We start from the raw sequence: 20,178 nt of genomic DNA, 5'->3' as shown, positions 1-20,178 counted from the left end.
CAGGGGGAAGGGCTGGCTTCCACCTGGTGACCTATGGCATCCTGCCAGAGGCCAGCTCCCAGCCAGTGCCAAGCCTGGGAGAAGCACAAACACAGGAGGGGAGTTCGCAGAATCCTGAGCTGGACGCCCTGCCAGGTTGTGTCAGCTGGGTGCATGTCAGCCTGACTATCTGCAGCCTGGGTCTGCCCATCAAATCCTGCTGCTCCGTGTCCTGGGTCAGGCGCAGGTCTCAGGCAGCCTTTCTTTGCCTGAATCCCCTCCGCTCTCATGCCAAACATCTCTCTACCCCATTTCTGCTCCAGCCCCATTGCTCTCCCTTGCGCGGCTCAGGAACGATAAGGATTTGGGTTATACTCTGACATGCCGTATGCTAGTCCACGGGGACGCCAAGCTGGTGGGCTCCCTGCACTGCTGTATTATATTGTCTCTGTTTGCTTGGGGTTCAGTGAATATGGAAAATCGTCAATAAACAGAATTGAAACAAAGACCAAAGCGATCTGGGGCCCTTTAACGTGACAGCTGAGAAGCGTAATGTTAGCGGCCAGGCCTGAAGGGCCTTGGAGGAGACACGAAATGGTGTCTCAGAACAGAGATATCATGGGAGCAAAAACGGTGGCCTTGGCCTCTTGGAAAATGTTTGGCCTCAGTCTGGCAAAGCATGTGCCAAAGCTTTGGGTCTGTGGATGGTCTGAGCTTGGACCACACAAGTCAGACTCTGGTATGGGGGAGTGGAGCCTGCCCACCCTGGGAGTCACCCCAAATGGGCAGCACATGAGACACCAGCAGATCTGCATCCGGATCCTGTTTCAATCCTGTAAGGTGCAAATGAAGTCTTTCCTGTGCGCAGGGAACCTGAATGATCCCGGTCATGGCCCCACTGTCTGTGTGATCTCAGGCTGCCCCCCGCAGCAGAGACTCGGTGCCTGCCTGAGACCCCATCCCGAGGGAGCACCTCAGCTACTGCTCAGGGGCTGAGAGGTGTCATGCTGGGAGGAGGTTGAGACAATCCAGCCACCTGTGGGGAACGCAGACACCCTTCCCTGGCCCCTCCTTGCCCACGGACAAAGAATAAGAGGGGGCGCAATTGGGCCCAGGTGTTAGGATGCATGTTCAGTGGTGATACATGCCCAGGCAAATAGTTGGCGGGCGTCTAGCCGCATTTCCCATGCTTGTGCATGTAACTGCAGTTGTGCATGCAAATTGTGTTGCAAATGCAGCCACAGTCTACAAAAGCATCTGTAACAATCTGAGACAATGGGAGAGAAAATAATCCTGAAGGGCCAAGGGCAGCACACCTCGACTGTATTCTTTGTGCAATCCTCGGTGCCCCGCTCCGAGTGGGGCCAGGGGAAGACACAGGCCCTGCTCCAAGCAGCTAACTCTCCCCCGGGCTGGTCCCATCTCCACAAGCACTGCCTGAGTCTGACTGGGCCACACCAAGATTCCAGCGCACAGGAGCAAATCCTGCCTTGCACACACCGACACGTCTCCTCAGCGTGCCGATCGGTGCCCGATGGAGTGCAGTGAGGAGTGCTGGGGCAGGCACAGTGTGGAAATGTTGTTCGGCATTTCAGACACCGGCTAATGAGCCAGACTAGAGGGGGAACAGGTTTGAAGCAGCCACATCCCTTTATCTGTAACAATGCAAGCGCCTCCGGTGAGACCCCATTACACGGTCAGGGACACAGTAACAAGTTTGTGAGAGGCACATGCAGAAAAACCCATTTCCACACAGGACAGGGCCTTGACGGCAGAAGAGCATCACATCAGAGGGTCGTGCTGGGTGAATGGGACCGGCTCCAGGGACTGCAGCTTCCCCGTGGAGCCCCATTCTGGCCAGGGCTAGGCCGCGCCTGAGAGAAAAGGAGAAAGCCGTTGAGGCAGGGCCGTGGACTCACTCCTGCTCCGAGGCGGACCGGCCAGATCCCAGGGCACAGGACTCCGGCTCTCCGGCCAATTGAGGAATCTCTGCCCCTCTGGGCCCACCCGGGGCTGGCAGGCAGCTAGAATGGGTGTGGGCAATTAGGGGGACCGAAGGGGAACCCTAAAGAGCAAACAGCCCGAGGGGCCCGAGTGCATCAGCAGCAGGGAGCCTGTGCCAGTCGGTGGTTCAGTGAGTCTCAGGGAGCAAGGGAGGAGGATCCCGACACTGCAGGGAGGCCAGGGAGCGTCATGCATCGGCCTTGCCCCCAGACGGGCTCCGAGAGGGCTCTCGCCCTGGCGGGGCTAGCGGGGAGGTTCCAAGGCTGAAATGTCCAGAAGGCAGGTGCTGGGGGTCCCGAGGCTCAGAAGAGAACCCCAAGTTCTGGAGGGACTTTCCGAGGGAAGTGGCTGAGCCACTGACCAAACCCGCAGCTTGGCCAAGCTGGCGGCGTGAGGGGAGGGCTCGGGGCCCCAGCAGCTGAGTTGATACCTCACCGTGGCCTGCGCAGGCCTGGAGACACGCGGCCTCCGTCTCAAAGTTGTTCCTGTTGCCCTGGCAGCCGCCGTACGTGAACCCGTCACACTGCCCGGTCTTGGCATTGTAGAAGAACCGGGGCAACGCGGCGTCGCAGGGGCCCGCTTCAGGGGGGAGTTTGCAAATGTCTAGTACAGAGAACAGAGAGTGCCCGGCACTGGGCGGACTGGTGGGAGCAGGCGGGGGTAGGGCGGATGGCCCTACAGAGTGAGATCAGCCCCCCTCCCCAGGCCCTGCTCTCACCAGGGGGCCCGCAGGCCTGCAGACACTCCTCTTCCTCAGCAAAGTTGTTCGGGTTCCCCTGGCAGCCGCCGTAGATAAACAGCTCGCAGTGCTGGGAGCTGGAGTTGTAGAAGAACCGCGGGACCCAGGCTTTGCAAGGCCCAATGTCGGGGCTGAGCTGGCAGAAGTCTGGAGGTGCAGAGCAGAGCGGAGGAGGTGCGGGGACGGGACTCCATGCGGCACAGCTCTCTGTCTCCGACACGGCTCCATGCCCCACGGGCATAGCCGGGCCCATCTGAATGCGGCAGAGCTGCCCACAGGGCTCGGCCCATGGGAAGGGCCAGGCAGTATTGAACCCAAGTGGCCCCCCAGGGTGCTGAGCTCAATGCTAGGCAGGCTCTCAGCGCTGCCTCTGCCTGTCAGGCAGGGCGCTGTGCTCTGGGGGGACCTGCCCTGCCCCTGGGCCCCGGCTTCTGAGTCTTGCTGCTCACAGATGGGGGGGCAGCGGGACGGGGGGGGTGCACACCCTGCTGCAGATGTCCTCTGCTCGGGCCAGACTGGTGCCTACTGGGACTGTTCAGCTTGGAAAAGAGACGACTGAGGGGGGATATGAGAGAGGTCTATAAACTTATGACTGGAGCAGAGAAAGTGACTAGGGAAGTGTTATTTATCCCTTCACATAACACAAGAACCAGGGCTCACCCAATGAAATTACTAGGCAGCAGATTAAAAACAAACAGAAGGAAGTATTTCTTCACCCAGCGCACAATGAACCTGTGGAACTCACTGCCAGGGGATTCTGTGAAAGCCAAAAGTATAACTGGGTTCAACAAAGAATTACATACATTCCTGGAGGATAGGTTCATCAATGGCCATTAGCCAAGATGGTCAGGGAGGTGACCCCATGCTCGGGTGTCCCTAAACCCCTGACTGCCAGAAGCGGGGCCTGGCCTCTGTCAGGACAGGGTACGGGGCTAGCGGGACCACTGGGCTGACCCTGTATGGCCGGTCATATGTTCTCTTACCAGAGACGGGCTCCCAGCAGCGGGTTCCGCACCGGCCTGGGCAGCACTTCTCCGGGCCTGGGCAATCCGCGTCCCGAAAGCAGGTGGAGCAGGATCTGTTCGCCAGGCAGGGGCGGCAGCTCCTACTGAGGTTCAGGCCTGTGGGCATGAGGACCGGGCAATACCCGGCCTTCTCTGCAAGCAAGGGACATGCTCAGCGTGTGGGGGGCTGAGCGGAGCCTTGGGAAACCTCCGTTCCACCCCTCACAGCGCTGGCTGGATGCAGCTACTGGCCGGTCTGGTCAGGGAAAGAAATGCTCCCAGACCCCGGGCCCAGAATCCCTCTCAGCCTGGCGCTTCCCTGTCTCCCCGTTATCCAGTCAGTCTGGAGCCCCCCCCATTACAGTCAGTCTGGAGCCCCCCTGTTATCCAGTCAGTCTGGAGCCCCCCCCCATTACAGTCAGTCTGGAGCCCCCCTGTTATCCAGTCAGTCTGGAGCCCCCCCCCATTACAGTCAGTCTGGAGCCCCCCTGGTGAGCCGTGCTTGGTGCCCTTGGACGTGAGTCATGGCTGGTGCAGTGCAGCGATCTGTCTGCAGCCAGGGGCTGGCGTACCCCTCCCGAGGGGACCCTCGGCTCGGCTCGGCCGGCGCAGGGCGCTCTCCCTGCACTGATGTACAGCCACTCGCCATCTCTGGTACCTTCTGCTGGGTCAACACAGCGGAATCTGCATGCGATATAGCAGCACTTCTGCTCTCCCGGGCACTCAGGGTCACTGGAGCAATGGGCCGATACTGAGTGGGCACATTGGACTGGATCGGGGGGGCAGGTCCCAGGTCTCACTGCAACAGAGAGGGGCCCTGGTGTATACAGTCCCTGCGGGTCGGGGGTTAGTGGATTGCTATTCCCCGTCAGCTGTCCGGCTGGCTGCCCGGGTTGGCTGGGGTGGGAGCTGGCTGTGCAGGCTGGCTGGGGTGGGAGCTGGCTGTCTGGGGTGGAAGCTGGCAGGGTGGGAGCTGGCTGCCTGGGGTGGAAGCCCCCCCCCCCCCCCCCCGTTATTCAGTCAGTCTGGGCTGCCCGGGCTGTCTGGGGTGGGAGCGGACTGTCTGGGCTGTCTGTCTGGGGTGGAAGCTGGCAGGGTGGGAGCTGGCTGCCTGGGCTGTCTGGTGTGGGAGCGGACTGTCTGGGCTCTCTGTCTGGGGGGGAGCTGGCAGCGGTGGGAGCTGGCAGGGGTGGGAGCTGGCTGCCCGGGCTGCCTGGTGTGGGAGCTGACAGGGGCGGGAGCGTTACAGACGCAGTATGTCCCCCTCGGGGGGAGGAGAAAGTGCCCAGCAGAGCAGGATGTGCTGCACAGAGCCATGCCGGCGTGCCCACATGGAGGGAGGGCTTTGATGGTGGAACAGGGTGCGAGAACTGGCGGAGACCCTGGGGATGTCACAGCCTGGAGAGGAGAGTTCAGGTAGAAGATTCCCTCCCACCCCCCTCTCATCCCAGCGGAGCCGCAGACACTCTGGGACACACCGCTTGCCCGTTAGCCCCCCTCTCCCCTCGACAGTGTCACTTACCCTGGTCACGGGCAGGGAGGAGGCTGTCGCTGCCCCTGGGCGCTGGGAACAGAAATGGGGGAGCTGTCGTGACAGGCGCGAGGGACACCTGCCCACTGTGTGCAGGTACCACGCTCTGCGTGCGTGCCTGGGCTGGCTCCGTGGCCGGATAAAGGAGGTTCCCTGCAGGCCTAAAGTGAGTGGGGGTAACTGACTCCCCGCCAGGAAACAGCATCCCTGGTTTGCCTGGGGGCTCAGGAGACACTGACATCAGTGCTAAGCAGAGCAGGGCTCATCAGCCCCCAGGCGGGAACTGACCGGAGTGGGTGACCAGAGACAGGAGCCCCTGATGGACTGTCAGACCTGCCCGGGTCCCCACAGGGCAGAGCTGGAAGATCGCTGGGTGACCCCGTCACAGCTCCCAAGGCAGCAGGGCTGTGGGGCCTGCGCTGCCATCGGCCCTGCAGAGCATGCAGTGAATCACTGGGATCCGCAGCCCCACGCCCTGTCTGGGGAGAGGACGACAGGATCCTGCCCCAAGAAAGGTGATGGTTGGAGGCCTGAGCCCTAAAGCCCCGAGGGGGTCGGAGGTACAGCTATCCTGGGAAACGTGACAGTGAGCAGTGGCCGGTGGGGGAGAGGGGTGGGGCGGCTCAGTGACCCCCGTGGAGGAGGAGTGGCCAATGCACCTGGGCAGGGTGGGGGGCCTCCTACAGCTGTCAGCCACATGCTGCTGCAGGCTGAGTGATGCTACGTTTGGTTTATTTGTCTCTTCTCATTTTATTCACCAGCCCAAGTCATCTCCAGAGATACCTTCCTTCCCTTCTCTGTGTGTTTGCCAGGCCCAGGCACGCAGGGCCCATCCAGCCGGGGATCTTGGCTCTCCCAGCAAAGGCAGGGCAAGAAGCCCCTAGCGGCCCCGCCCCTCGATCAGTGGCTGGCTCTTGCCCCCAGGTTTATTTTACCCCCTTGTTTTGGGTTATGGGACATGGGGATTAGACGCAGCCAATGGGCCCTCTGTGCCCGTCATTCTTCAGCATCGGATCCCCCAGCGACCGCCGGCACCAGCGCTGGGCAGTGCCGTGATCTCGGCGCAGCCCTTCCCGGCAGGCCCCGGCGGTGCCGGATCGGGAGATCCGCGCACTGAGAACCCGGCTGGGGTCACTCGCAGTCTCGGGTGCCTGCGATGGGTCTGCCCAGGTGTGAAAGCAGCGCTGCCTGTTGCTGGGGCAGGCCACGTCCTGCTGGCACAGGGGGGCAGCACGCGGGAACAGCCTATGGAATTGGGGGGCAGGTCATAGCCACGTGGAAGTGGCGTGCTTTTGGCATGGGGAGCTCCTCGAGGGCTCCACAGCGGGACGGATGGGCTCAGCTGGAGGGAAGGCAGCTGCCATGCCAGCTCTCCGGGACGGTGGAGCTGGGGAGAGGGAGCAGTCCCTGCAGGAGTGCAGAGCCGAGCTCCCAGCCTTGGGCAGCTCCCTGCAAGACCCAACTTTGCAGGGAATCCCCTACTGGGAATCCTTCTGCTGCCAGGGACTGTTCCTCCCGGGTGCCCCCAGCAGCCAGTCTCTGTGCTAGGGCATTGTCAGGCTCAGTGCCAGCCTGTCCCAGACAGTGTGATGAGAGAGGGGGTTACGGGGACCCAGCTCCTTCCCAGGAAAGCAGCAGTGATCTCCCAGCAGCTGGCGGAGAGGGTCTCACTGCAGCTGGTACCTGTGGCTGGCTGCACGCAGCACAGCCCACGCCCACAAGAGCAGCATTTCTTGTTCCCTGGGCACTGGCTGTGATTGTGCCACAGGGAGACCCTAACGCCAAGCCCCTCCGGGGTCGGGCGGCACTGCTCGGCGCCGCACGGGAACAACACAAGCCCGAATGCGGCCCAGAGCCACGCAGGGAGGAGATACTGGACTGAACCAAGGGATTCCACTCAGGGCTCCCTCCGACCACCACCCTGGGGCTGGGCTCCCCCACACCACTGCCCACTCCTGCCCACGGCACCTGGCCAGGGCTCCTGCCCACTCCACTATGTGCATCTATTGCCCCACGTCACCCTGTTGCGCGCCCAGTGAGCAGGCTGGTAAAGTGCCCTTTGCTTGCCCTGATGCCCATGCGCTGCCCCGGCTGGGACACGACCGAGAGTGCTAGGGGGCAGCAAATGCTTGTAGGGCCAGGGCGCAGGAGACCTTATCGAGGCTGAGACCGTGAGCGCTAGGGAGGCTGGGACTGCAGCCCGGCTCGCCCTGTGCAGGAGCCAGGCAGGCGGTGCCACAGCTGACATGGCTTCGACCATCCCTGTGCTTGACACATCGAAAGAAGCTGGAGCTGCCCTGGACCACACCGCAGGGACACGGCCCAGGCAGGAGACTCTGGGGGGGGGGGGGGGGCAGGGCAACACTTGCCTGCTAGGAGTGTGATATAATCTCTCACTGACAGGTGACAGGGCCAGAAAGAGTTAATTACCTCCCAGACTGACCTGACCCAGGGCCCAAGTTTAAGGACTGGTTAGGAAGATCTGTAAATGACAAGAGCTTTGAAATGCGAGTCTGCATTGTTAGAGATCTCAAGGGGAGGTGTTTGCTCAGATCTTGTGATGTCAGCAAACAAGTCTTGTCTATTGCTATAACTTTAATTCAAAGATCAAAACAGGAGTATTAACATTTATGATGATATTGAGGGAAATAGTATTATTGTCTCTGTGTCTCTTTGATGGGTTGTGGTAACCTGTAGCTGAACTGTTTAATGGATAAATGACCCTGTGCTAATTGCCAGGATGGTTGGGAGAAGGAGAGTTAAACCTATTGTTTTCTCAGGCCAAAAGGCTGCCAGGGCCCCAGCAGCTGTGTGCAGTGCGCTCTGGGGCGCCAGGGGCCGTGTGCTGTGTGCAGTGCGCTCTGGGGCGCCAGGGGCCGTGTGCTGCGTGCAGTGCGCTCTGGGGCGCCAGGGGCCGTGTGCTGTGTGCAGTGCGCTCTGGGGCGCCAGGGGCCGTGTGCAGTGCGATCTGGGGCGCCAGGGGCCATGTGCTGTGTGCAGTGCGCTCTGGGGCGCCAGGGGCCGTGTGCTGTGCGCTCTGGGGCGCCAGGGGCCGTGTGCTGTGTGCAGTGCGCTCTGGGGCGCCAAGGGCCGTGTGCTGTGTGCACTGCGCTCTGGGGCGCCAGGGGCCGTGTGCTGTGTGCAGTGCGCTCTGGGGCGCTAGGGGTCCAGAGGCCGTGTGCTGTGTGCAGTGCGCTCTGGGGTGCCAGGGGCCGTGTGCAGTGCGCTCTGGGGCGCTAGGGGCCGTGTGCTGTGTGCAGTGCGCTCTGGGGCGCTAGGGGTCCAGAGGCCGTGTGCTGTGTGCAGTGCGCTCTGGGGCGCCAGGGGACCAGCCAGACAGGGAGAGCAGTGCCAGCCCTGTGAGCACGAGCGGGACAACACAGTTTGTCCCTTTCCCCCAAACCTGTTAAAATATCCCTGGGACAGACCAGAAGGACCCAGCGCTCTGATATCCCCCAGGGACCCAGCCCCCTCCCCAGCGCTCAGCTGGCGGTGCCAGCGACATGCAGCCAAATCAGAGGCGTCTCAGAGACAAAGAGCCCAAAGCATGAGAGGCCTGGCAGCAGGACCTGAGACTGAACGGGCTGGGCGAGGGTGGGGGAGAGGGACCCTGTACCTGTCTCAGCAGGGGCGCACTTCCTGGCACAGCCGACTGGGCAGCACTTGTGCGAGCCGGGGCACTCGGCGTCGGTGTCGCATTCAGCGGTGATGACCCCCATGCACACGAACAGTGTCCTGCGGCACCGGCCCGGCTTCACTGCGACAGCGAGAACGGGGGTAGAAGAGCCCGTGCCGAGCCCCTGTGCCCCATGGCAGCGCAGCCAGGCACAGAGAGCCCTGCCCAGGACAGCAATGCCCACTTCTGGCTCCCGCAGCGCGCCTGGGCCTGGGCAGAGCTGGGGTCAGTCAGGGCGGTCAATGGGGCTGGGGTCCTCCTCCCTGCACAGACACCGATGCCCCCTCCCGTCTAGTGTGGGGGCTGGAGCGGGGCCCTCCCTAGTCCCCAGGGGCCCTGGCAGTGTCGCCCGGTGCTGGCGGCACCTTACCCTGCACGGGTGGGGCACAGGCCCGGCCACAGCTCAGCAGGCAGCACTTCTCGCTGGCGGAGCAGTCGCTGTCCTTGGAGCACGGCGAGAAGCACTCATCGGCCTGGCCCAATCCGGCCCGGGCAGGGCAGACCCCAGGCCTCACTGGGCAGACACAGAGAGACAGTGCAAGGGCTGGCTGGGGCAGGGAACATCCCAGTGGGCCCTGCCCTCCTCAGGGCCCCCTCAGACCCACCCAGCCCAGGGCAGCTTCGGGCCCCACACAGGAACATCTGGGCCCTTCAGCCCTGCTCTCTGCCCCTCAGGGACAGCAGCCAGCGTCAGAGGCTTCCAGGGGAGGGGTGGAACCCCAGACCCCTCATCCCCATTAATTCCCTTCCCTCTGGTTCCATCACTGCTCTTGGGGAAGACGGGATGAGCCGTTGCCTCTGCCCTGCAGCCCCCTGTCCTGTCACCCTTCATGCATCTCTTTCCCAGGTGGAGCAGCTCCCCCGGGACCCCACAGATCCTGGCTTCCCTGCCCTCCTCTCTGGGTCTGTCTCAGCCTTTCCTGAGCCGAGGGGGCTGAGGAACCAGGACCAGGGAGGCCGGCAGGCCAGGGCCTGTACCTTCTCCCCCAGCTCCCGGGCTCAGCCCTGGTGGGCCACCGGCTCTGGTCCAGGCTGGCTGTACGGCGCCCTGTGTCCCTTACCAGGGCCCCCACAGGCCTGGAGACACTCCGCTTCCCCCTCGAAGTTGTTGGGGTTCCCCTGGCAGCCCCCATAGAGGAATCTGTCACACGCCCCGGAGCTGGTGTTGTAGAAGAAGCGAGGGAGGTCGGCGTCACAGATGCCCATCTCGGCAGGCAGCTGGCAGATATCTGGGTGCCCAGGCAGAGAGAGGGGGTTCCAGAGAGGGGTCTCGCTGCTCCCCAGGGGGCCAGGGGCAGGGTCCCGCGCGTGGCAATGCGGAGGAGGGGCGCTGCAGCAGGAGTTCAGGGACCCCAGCCAGAGGCCAGTGCAGCTCCCCCGGCGGATGGAGGGGTACAGCCTCGGTCTTGAGAGGACCCTGGGGAGGAGTGAGGTTTCTAGGTGTCTGGTTTGCGACCCGAACGCCTGATCAAAAAGTGACCCTGGTGGCTCCGGGCAGCACAGCTGACTGGGCTGGCAGGCTCCCTACCTGGCTCCATGCAGCTCCCGGAAGCGGCAACATGTCCCTTGGCTCCTAGGCGGAGGGATGGCCGGGGGGCTCTGCTCACTGCCCCCACCCCGCCGTAAGCGACGGCTCTGCAGCTGCCATTGGCCAGGAACTGCAGCCAATGAGAGCTGCGGGGACGGCGTCTGTGCACGGAGGCAGCGTGCACTGTGCATCGCGCAGAGCCACCTGGCCGCCCCTATGCCTAGGAGCCGAGGGACATGTCACTGGTTCTGGGGATCCCCCCGAGGTAAGTGCTGCCCGGAGCCCGCACCCCACACCCCCTCCTGCACCCCAACCCCTGCTCCAGCCCTAAATCCCTAATTTCTGGCCCCACCCCAGAGCCCACACCCCCAACCGGACCCCTCACTCCCTCCTGCACCCCAACCCCTGCCCCAGCCCGGTAAAAAGGAGCGAGTGAGTGAGGGTGAGGGAGAGCGAGCGACGGGGGGGAGAGCAGGGGTGGAGTGAGCGGGGGCGGGGAAAGTTGGCCGCCCTCGGGCAGACACGGGACTCTCAGGCCCCCTCACCCTCGCTGGGTGGTTTGCAGACATGGCCGCAGCCGGTGCTGCAGCACTTCTCCGCCTTGCTGCAGTCACTGTCGCTGCGGCATCCCTCCACGCAGGGCCCCAGGGAGCCTCTGAGCACGGCTGGGCACGCGCCAGGCTTCACTGCAACGCAAGGAGCCACAAGCGTCAGACCCTGCCCGCTGGAGCCCCCCCCGCTGGAGCCCCCCTGCTGGAGCCCCCTGCCCGCTGAAGCCCTCCCACCTCCGCCCGCTGGAGTCCCCCTGCTGGAGCCTTCCCCACCTCCGCCCGCTGGAGCCCCCTGCCCGCTGGAGGCCCCCCTGCCCACCAGAGACCCCCCCACCTCGGCCCGCTGGTGCCCCCCCACCTGCTGGAGCTCCCCCCCACCTCCTCCTGCCAGAGCCCTCCCCCACCTCCTCCTGCCAGAGCCCCCCACCCCTCCGAGGGCTGAGGGGATGCACAGAACACCAGGCTGGCTAGGGCCAGGGAGACCCCGGCCTCTGCTGTCCTCTCCACAGCTCCCTGCTCGTGTCCCACCTTCCCCACGGACCCCTCTCTGGCTCCCTGTGCCCACAGACGCAGCCCTGTCCTCAGCATGCGCCCGCTCCCTGGCCTCCAGCCACAACCTCTCCGTGCAGGTGCTGCGAGCTCCTGGCCGACCATGTCCCAGACCAGCCTCCGCTGAGCCTCTGAGCCCCTGGGAGGCCGGGATCCTGCAGGGCAGGTCTGGGGGTGGGGTCCTGGCCCCTCACGGACCAGTGATCAGCACCTGCTCCGATCTCCCGGGACGTCCTGCGAGCGCTTACCCTGCGTCGGGGAGAGGCAGGCGCGGCCACAGCTGATCAAGCAGCACTTCCCGTTCCCTGGACAGTCACCGTCCTTCAGGCATCGAAAAAAGCATGGGTCCTCGCTGCCCTCGGGCGCTCGAGCTGGACACCGGCCGGGCTTCACTGCAATGTAGGGAAACGTGGCAGAGCGTGGGGCCAAGGGTGGGCGAAGAGAGGCCCCGGTCCAGCCTCCAGCTAAGCTCCATCCCTGTGCATCGCCGTCTGCTGAGCGGCTGCTCCGGCCAGCCCGGGGGGGCACGAACAGGCTGCGGGTAGGTCCCTGGCCCCACAGGGCTGGGGCGAGTGCGGGGTCAGCAATGGATGCGGGAGAAGGCAGGACCTTACCGAGCACGGGCGCCATGCAGAGCTGCCCACAGCCATTGCTGCAGCACTTCCTCGCGGCGGGGCAGTCACTGTCGCTCCGACACATCCGCCGGCACGAGACGAGAAACCTCTGGGCTACGGCTGGGCACACGCCGGGCCGCACTGGAACACAGAGCAGGGTCCCCAGCCTGGGCGCCCAGACACAGCCTACCTGCCCCAGGAGGGCCCTGCTGAGACTCCGGCCGGCAGCCTGCTCCCTGGGCTCCCTGCCTGCAGACCCCACAGGCCACTACTTCCCAGCCTGCTGCCCACGTCGCCTGGGGGTGCCAGACTGGCTCAGCCCGGGCCTAGCCAGCCCAGCGTCCCACTCGGCCCCGACCAGCTGCCAGAGAATGGTGCAGCTGCCTCGTAGACGACAGGGATGGACTAGCCTGGCCTGGGCTGGCCCTAACCCTGTCCCTTCAGGGCTGGCTCAGGCTGGAGTAGGGTGACCAGACAGCAAGTGTGACAAATCAGGACAGGGGGTGGGGGGTAATAGGCCCCAATGCAAGATAAAACCCCAAATATCAGGAAAAAGACCAGGAGGACTTGTGGCACCTTAGAGACTAACACATTTATTAGAGCATAAGCTTTCGTGGGCTACAGCCCACTTCTTCGGATGCATATAGAGTGGAACATATATTGAGGAGATATATCTTCTATTCTATATGCATCCGAAGTGGGCTGTAGCCCACGAAAACTTATGCTCTAATAAATGTGTTAGTCTCTAAGGTGCCACAAGTACTCCTGTTCTTTTTGCGGATACAGACTAACACGGCTGCTCCTCTGAAAACAAATAGCAGGAGTGTCCCTATACAATCGGGACTTCTGGTCACCCTAGGCCGGGGGTGGGTCTGTCCCTACTTTACTGAGTTGATTTATTGACGAGGTGGCTGGGTTTCCCCTTGCTCTTTAGTAAGAGGTCCAGAAGCGCGTCCCAGTCACTGCCACATACCCCCGCCTGGCCCAGACCCCATCGCGAAGGCTGCTCAGGGGGATCCTAGCGTGGGATTCCCGCCTCACCCCGTGGTGCGGGGTGGCTGGGCACGCTCGGCACGTGGTACCTGGCAGGGGCACTCGGCACTTAGAGCCACAGCCTGTGGCACAGCACTTCTCGTCTCCCGGGCAGTCGGCGTCGTCCACGCACGCGTCCAGGCACAGCCCCTCGGGCTGCTCCAGCTGCACGGCTGGGCACACGCCTGCCTTCTCTGGGGAAAGAGGAGCCGTGAGCCCAGCCTGCCAGGGGCAGCGTGGGGGGCCCCGGCTTCCCTTGGGACTGGGTGAGCCGAGCCACGGCAGCAGGTGCCACGTGATGCGTGTTTGGGTGTGCACACGCGTGTGGGAGCTGTATTTGGGCTCATGGGATGGAGAGTTTAAGACCCCAGCGTGTGCAGCCCAAGCATGGGAGCCTCTGACCTGAATGGGATCGGGGCCACTCCTGGGGTCTCCAGAGAGACCAGTGGCAGGGGTGAGTGCTGGGGGTGGGGGGGTGCTGAGCCCTGGTGCCCCAGGGGTGAGGGGCGGTGATGCTGAGCCCTGGTGCCCCAGGGGTGAGTACGGGGGGGGGGGGGGCGGTGATGCTGAGCCCTGGTGCCCCAGGGGTGAGTACGGGGGGGGGCGGTGATGCTGAGCCCTGGTGCCCCAGGGGTGAGTACGGGGGGGGGGGGGGGGCGGTGGTGCCAAGCCCTGGTGCCCAGGGGTGAGTACGGGGGTGGGCGGTGGTGCTGAGCCCTGGTGCCGCAGCAGTGGGATCTGGGGGGGCAGCAGCAGTGCGGGGGGCAGACTCACGCTGGTACCTGCGTAGGGGCTCATGCAGGCCAGGCCGCAGCCAGCGAAGCAGCATTTCTGGCCCTCGGGGCAGTGCCTGTCGTCGTCGCACTGGTTTGTGCAAGGAATGAAATCCTGTGACACGCGTCTCTTTGAGCAGACACCAGGCTTGGCTGGAAGTGAGACGGCAGCATAGACATAAGCACCCGACCCCCAGCCCCGCCAGCTGTCGGACCCCAGGCCTGCCTGGAGAGCTCTCAGGGCCCCCTGCCCCAGGGCCTGCCCTGCTCAGTCCCTGTGCCCCCTGCCCCAGGCTTTTTGGTGGTGCAGGGTCTCTGCCCTCGCTTCCTGACCCTTCTCCCTCTTGCTATAGGGCAGCTGTTGTGCCGTGCAGAGCAGTGCTGGGTGTGTGATCGAGAGGGGCAGGGAACATGCCACGCTCAGCTCTGTCCCGGGGCGATTCCCTCCCGCTGGGTCCCCCGGGGAGGGACAGGTTTGGAGCTGCAGGCCGTGGGCTGGAACCTCAGGGCCCCCATCTAGGGCCAGGCTCCGGCTGCTGCTCAGTGGCTCCCACAGCCGGTGCCAAAGCGCATTGGGGTCTAGATCCATAAGCAGAGGGCAGCGCAGACACTCCCGGCCAGCGTCTCTCCTGAGAGGTGGGGAGGGCACATGTGGGGGCCGGCTGGGGCAATTCTTGTCTTGTGTCTGCACGGAGGGGGCAGCGCCTCCAGCCTGGCCCAGGGACGGGACCTTTCCCCAGGCCGCAGCAGCCGGGCAGTGCCCTGGGAAGCAGCAGGGTGGCCCTTGGTTACGGCCTGTCCGCCGCCCTCCTTGTACATCAGCCAGCCAACCAGCCTGCCCCTGGGCACAGCTGGGGGTGGGGATCACAGAGCCAAGAGGCCATGCGCTCCCCTGGGGCCTACCTGGCTGGGCGCTCGTGCAGCGAACACGGCAGCCCTCGGCACAGCACTTGGCCCCGCCGGCACACGCAGAGTCATTCTGGCAGCTCACCAGGCAGGGCTCTGCCACCCCGGTGTTGGGCTCCGGGCAATAGCCTGGGTTCACTGCAGAACAGGAGATGCACAGTGCAGTCGCCGTGCCCAGGACACATGGGAACGGAGCCCCCGTGCACACGCAAGACGAGGGTAGCACAGCACAGGGGCTTCTGCTGCTTCCCCGGCTGTGCATTCAACGGTGGGAAAGCCATCTGGGAGCTGGTTGGCGGGGGCATGGGCCCAGAGCACAGGCTGCCGGCTCCAGCCCTCCCTCGAGTTTGCACTAGATGCTCTGCAACCTTAGATATCCCAGGCAAGCCGCTCCAGCTTGTCTGAACAGTCTCCCCTGTCAGTCAACCCCCCCCAGCGCTCTGAGGGTCTGCTGCCCAGCTCGGGGGTGGCCACTCTCTGCCGGGTCGCCCCTTTGCCAAGCAGTAGCAGGCTTGGGGGCCTTGCAGGTTGGTCTCCCATTGAAGAGAGATCTGTCTGGGTGCTGGGTGGAGCTTGTTTATTTATAGCCCGTACAGCATCCTGGAGCAGAGGTGGTCACAAAGGGCGTACACGCAGCTTCCTCCTTTAGAGCCTCAGCCCAAACCCCAGTGCCCAGGCGGTGGCTCCAGGGAGAGAGGAAGGCAGGGGCAGCTCGCCCCGCAGAGACTGAAGACGTGCTGTGCTGCTAGTCCTGGGACGCAAACCCCCGACCCACTTGCGCACTAAGAACGGGAACATCAGGCTAAGCAAACAGCACCATCTAGTGACTCCTGCCGTACCAGCGGTGTCATGGGTGACTAAATCAATGGTGCAGGGCCATGGTCCTCCAAATGGCACTGACTGCTCTCCTGGACGGTCCCTGCCCATTTCCATCCCTGCCCAGTCCCACGGTTTGCTTGCCTTGCTGCCACGCTCTGGGCAGCTCCCCCACTGTCTCTGCAATCCGGGCGAGCAGGACGTACCTCTGTCAGGGAGGAGGCAGGTTCTCATGTGGCCAGTATTGCAGCACTTCTCGTTCCCGGGGCAGCTCCAGTCTGAGAGACAGTAGATCCTGGAGGGACGCACAAACTCAATCCTCCCGGCCGGACAGTCACCCACTTTACCTGTACAGAGAAAGGAGCCTGGAGCCCAGCTGCTAGCGAAGGGACCCAGCTCTATGGTTTGAGGAATAAGAACATAGCAACCTGCCTCCACCTGAGAGGACAGGTGCGTCCGCTGGACTGGGAGGCACCCACTCTCTGTACGCACAGCTGCCCAGATTCCCAGCCAGACGGAACGACTGACCATCTAGCCCAGGCAACCTTTCAGAGTCTTCATTTATTCACTCTAATGTAAGGTTTCCCGTGCCAGTGATACATTGTAATGCTTTCAGAAGGTCTCTTTCTAGAAGTCTATAATATAGAACTAAACTATTGTTGTATGTAAAGTAAATAAGGTTTTTAAAATGTTTAAGAAGCTTCAGGACCTGGGCAGTGTGAGTGCCACTGAAAATCAGCTCGCGTGCCATAGGTTGCCTACCCCGGATCTAGCCTCACCTCCAATATAGCACAGGCCAGGGAACTGCTCCCAAACAATTCCTAGCGTGGATCTGTTAGTAAACCAGCCAGTGGAGTTAAAAACTGGTCAGTGATGGAGAATCCACCACCACCACTGGTAACTGGTCCAGTGGTCACTGGTAACTGGTCCAGTGGTCACTGTTAAAAATGTACAAGACCCTATTTCCAGTCTGAATTTGCCTGGCTTCCACTTCCAGCCATGGACGGTGTTAGACTTTCCTCGGCTAGACTGGAGAGCCCCTTAATGAACGTTTGTTCCCCAGGCCAGTGCGCAAGAGACGGGGATCAGCTCACCCCATTGTTAAGCTACATCGATCCTGCTCGGTGAGTCTAGCACGCGCCTGTTACTAACCTCCTTTCTCCTGCCCTGATGCAGGCGACAGCACGGCCCAGACAGCCAGGAGCCCCAGGGGGAGGAAGATGCCTCCTGACTCCATGGTGGTGCCGGGAGCCGGGTCTGAGTGCCGGAACTGAGCCAGGCCAGGATTTAAACTGTGGCCCAGAGGGGGCTGGGTCAGGCAGGGGAGGGGCTGGCTCACCTGCCAGAGTCCAGCTCATTCTAGTCACAATGCGTTGGCTGGAGTACCGGCGCTGGGAGGGGGCTGTGCCGCGGGCGTGCTCAGCACAATAGCAATCCGGACGTAGGAGACTCCTGGGAGCAGAGCTGGGCAGGCAGCCCACAGCGCTCTCCAGGGCGTCTGCCTCCCTCCTGCTCACCAGTGGGTTCCTCTGTCCGCAGCGCCTCCTCCAGCACTTTGATGCAAGCGTTTGGTAGCCCCAGGCCGGCCGGCTGTGATGGGCATAGAAGCCACATGGCACACCCTGCCCAGCTCCCAGCCCCAGGTGAGAACACTGGCTCTGTCTGTGGCCGGCTGCACTGTCCAGGCCAAGCGGCTGGTTTCCTGGGTTGTGCTGTTCGGAGACCTGCTGGCCAGGATCTAGCCAGACAGTGACGGTGCCAGGGCCACAAGCCGTGGGCCAATGGACAGCCACGGGCGCCGTTTGGGAGCGTTCGCCATGTTCCAGGCGGGAAGTGCAGTGATAGTGGCCTGTTTCTCCCGCCTCCCACGGGAGCCGAAATCCCCACCCCGGCTGGGCTGCCTGGCGGAGAGGCCAGTGGAGTGGGACGGGGGAGCAGGGGGAGCCTGGCGGGATTGCAGGGTGAAGGGGGCCATGTGCCAGGATACGCCAGGGCCCGGCCGGACCCGCACTGCCAGGTGGCTCTGCAAATGATTCGGTCCACGGCGTGTTCAGGGTACCTGGGCACAGCTGCCCTCACACACCTGCGCCAAGCCATTATCTGGTGGCTCATCGCTCGCCAAGAGCCATCCCGGTGCCTCCCCACTCGCAGGCTGAGCTGTGCCAGGCCCCTGCCCCCCTTCTGCCGGCTGATGTGAGGAAGAGATGTCCCCCAGCGGGGCGTTCGCAAGGGGTCCGTGGGAGCTAGCTGGTGCCTGTAGCCTATCCCCAGCCCAGCCCCCAGGGTCTGCTCCCTTCTGCTGGGATGGGCAGGGATGGGCATAGAGGGCAGAGACCTGGGCATGCAGTGACCCTCCTCCCACCTACTCAGGGGAAAGGGGAGGGGCTCTGCCACACAGCACCCCCCCCCACCTGCTAAGGGAGGCTCAGACACGCCCATGTCTGGTGCCCACGTCAGCCCATGTTGCCCCCTGGGATTAAATTAAATTAATGGAGATATCCTATCTCCTAGAACAGGAAGGGACCTGGAAAGGTCATTGAGTCCAGCCCCCTGCCTTCACTAGCAGGACCAAGTACTGATTTTGCCCCAGATCCCTAAATGGCCCCCTCAAGGATTGAACTTACAACCCTGGGTTTAGCAGGCCAATGCTCAAACCACTGAGCTATCCCTCTCCCCATTAGCATGAGTGCCAGCCAGGTGCAGCGCCCACACATCTGCCATGCCAGGGTCCAAGCTCCCAGGGGCTGGGGCTTCTGATCCCAGGGAGAGAGGAGACCAGTGTGTGCTTCAACTTTCAGAGGCCCGGCCTCTCCTGGTGCCTGGGGCTCGGTTTAAACAAACATCAACCAGAGAACAATGCTGTGTGCTCGCTGCCAGCCAGCCTGGGACACTCCTCTCCCTGGGGCATGGTCAGACAGGGTGCTGGGCTCCCGGCACTGAGCCCTCCCCGGCTCAGAGCCAGGCCACCAGGTCCCCTTTAGCTCTGAGCCCCGACCCTCTTCAGAGACGGCGTCCCCTTGGCTGAGAGTCAGACCCACTGAGGCCAGCCTGGCAAGGGTGGACCTGCTGCCTGGCCCTGACAGTGCCCAGCCATGGGGCCAGTGCAGCCCAGCCCTCTGGATGTGGGCCTTGCTGGTGCCAGAGTTGTCTCCATCCCTGTGCTCCGAGGCCTGGGGAGCCCTTTCCCCGTGTGGTCCAGGCCCCTGTGTCCCAAGCAAGTGCGAGCCCCCTCCTGGCAGCAGGGAAGGTGAGGCAAAGCCAGACATAGAGGGGTCAGGACAGCTTGGATGCCCAGGGTCTAGACGGGTCCCTGTGGAACGAGGGAATGAGCAGCAGGTGTCACCTCTCCCTGAGAACGGCTCCTGGGCACATAGAGGCATGAGGGCACCAAGCCAGCTTGGCTACGTGTACCACGGCTGGGCCCGAGAGCCAGCCCCCGGGGAGACTCACACAGGCAGAGCCCAGCAGGGGAGGCAACGACCAGCCCTGCTCCTGGGGGAACCTGGGCTTCCGGCAGCAGCCCTGGGGTGCTCCGGCTGAGCCAGAATCCAGCCATGCTGCCTTTGGGGCCATGCCAGGCTGCTGTCAGCACAGGGGCCCAGGGCCGTGCGAGAGGCAGGGCCGGCAATGGTGGGAGGGGTTCGGGTTGCCTCATTCCTTTGGCACGGGTGCTGCTCGACCTGCCTGGCTGCATCCCTGGCCCTCTGCCCGGGCGCCCTGACTGTTTGCTTGCCCCTGGAGCAGAACTGCGTGTTCTGTGTCGCAGGCGGAGCCACCGGCTGTCCCGGAGGGGCACGGGGGGAGTTCCGGGATGATGGGAACGAGGCACGTGAGGGGCTCGGTGTAGCTGCCCGGGCCTGAGACCCGGGCACAGCCCAGCGGCTCCTTGCAAAGAGCGGTTCAGCCTCTGCCAAGGCAGGATGTGCTGTGGCCGGGGGGAGTCACCCAGCCAGGCAGTGTGCCAGGCCCCGCCAAGCTGGAAGCTGCAAGGCTGGATTCGTTGCTGCGTCACTTCAGGGCCATTCCCCGAGACGTGCAAAGAGTCTATGCCTAGGCCCTCCCAGCCCTCGCTGCCCCGTGTCTTAGAGCAGAGACACGATGCCAGGAACGGCCCAGCTCTCTCACCGCTGCTGCCCAGGGGCCGGATGGAGGTTACAGTGCAGGAAGGGGCTGGACAAACTCAGTGTGTGGGGGAGAGCAAGGTGTCCAACTGCCCTGTCCCAGCCTGGCAGGACCAGGAGAGCACCACGGGGGACATTCTCAGCCCCAGCCCTGGATTGTGCATGGACAGCTGCACCTGAGTGTAGGTGTAAATTGGGCATGCACCCACTTGGCAAGCCATTTGCACGGTGCAGAGCGAGCTGGTGCAATGTCTGAGGTGAGGCAGGGGTGTAGGACTGGAGCCCAGCTGGGCACCTGGGCCTACGGGCGAGGCAGGTGTACTGGCGGAAACAGGGGCGCAGGGCCAGGTACCTG

At 63.3% G+C, this 20,178-nt stretch overlaps 1 protein-coding gene across 1 annotated transcript; it reads right to left on the bottom strand.

Annotated features, from left to right (window-relative positions):
* Positions 1 to 104: 104 nt before the first annotated feature.
* Positions 105 to 20,068, bottom strand: LOC101937949 (papilin). Its single transcript, XM_024108882.3, has 17 exons — positions 16,855 to 20,068; positions 15,909 to 16,049; positions 14,884 to 15,024; positions 13,990 to 14,133; positions 13,258 to 13,401; positions 12,176 to 12,316; positions 11,810 to 11,953; positions 11,007 to 11,147; positions 9,995 to 10,162; positions 9,304 to 9,447; positions 8,874 to 9,014; positions 5,249 to 5,290; positions 4,385 to 4,525; positions 3,706 to 3,879; positions 2,702 to 2,869; positions 2,419 to 2,586; positions 105 to 1,853 (listed from the first exon to the last, which is right to left on the bottom strand). Exons 1-17 carry the CDS (start codon positions 16,937 to 16,939, stop codon positions 1,843 to 1,845), a joined length of 2,238 nt encoding a protein of 745 aa, XP_023964650.2. The 5' UTR covers positions 16,940 to 20,068; the 3' UTR covers positions 105 to 1,842.
* Positions 20,069 to 20,178: the final 110 nt, after the last annotated feature.

The sequence above is a fragment of the Chrysemys picta genome, chromosome 13 (genome assembly GCF_011386835.1).
Source record: "Chrysemys picta bellii isolate R12L10 chromosome 13, ASM1138683v2, whole genome shotgun sequence".
Classification (NCBI taxonomy): Eukaryota; Metazoa; Chordata; order Testudines; family Emydidae; genus Chrysemys; species Chrysemys picta.
Note: the sequence above shows the minus strand (reverse complement) of the source record. Positions and strands in the feature narration are given on the sequence as shown.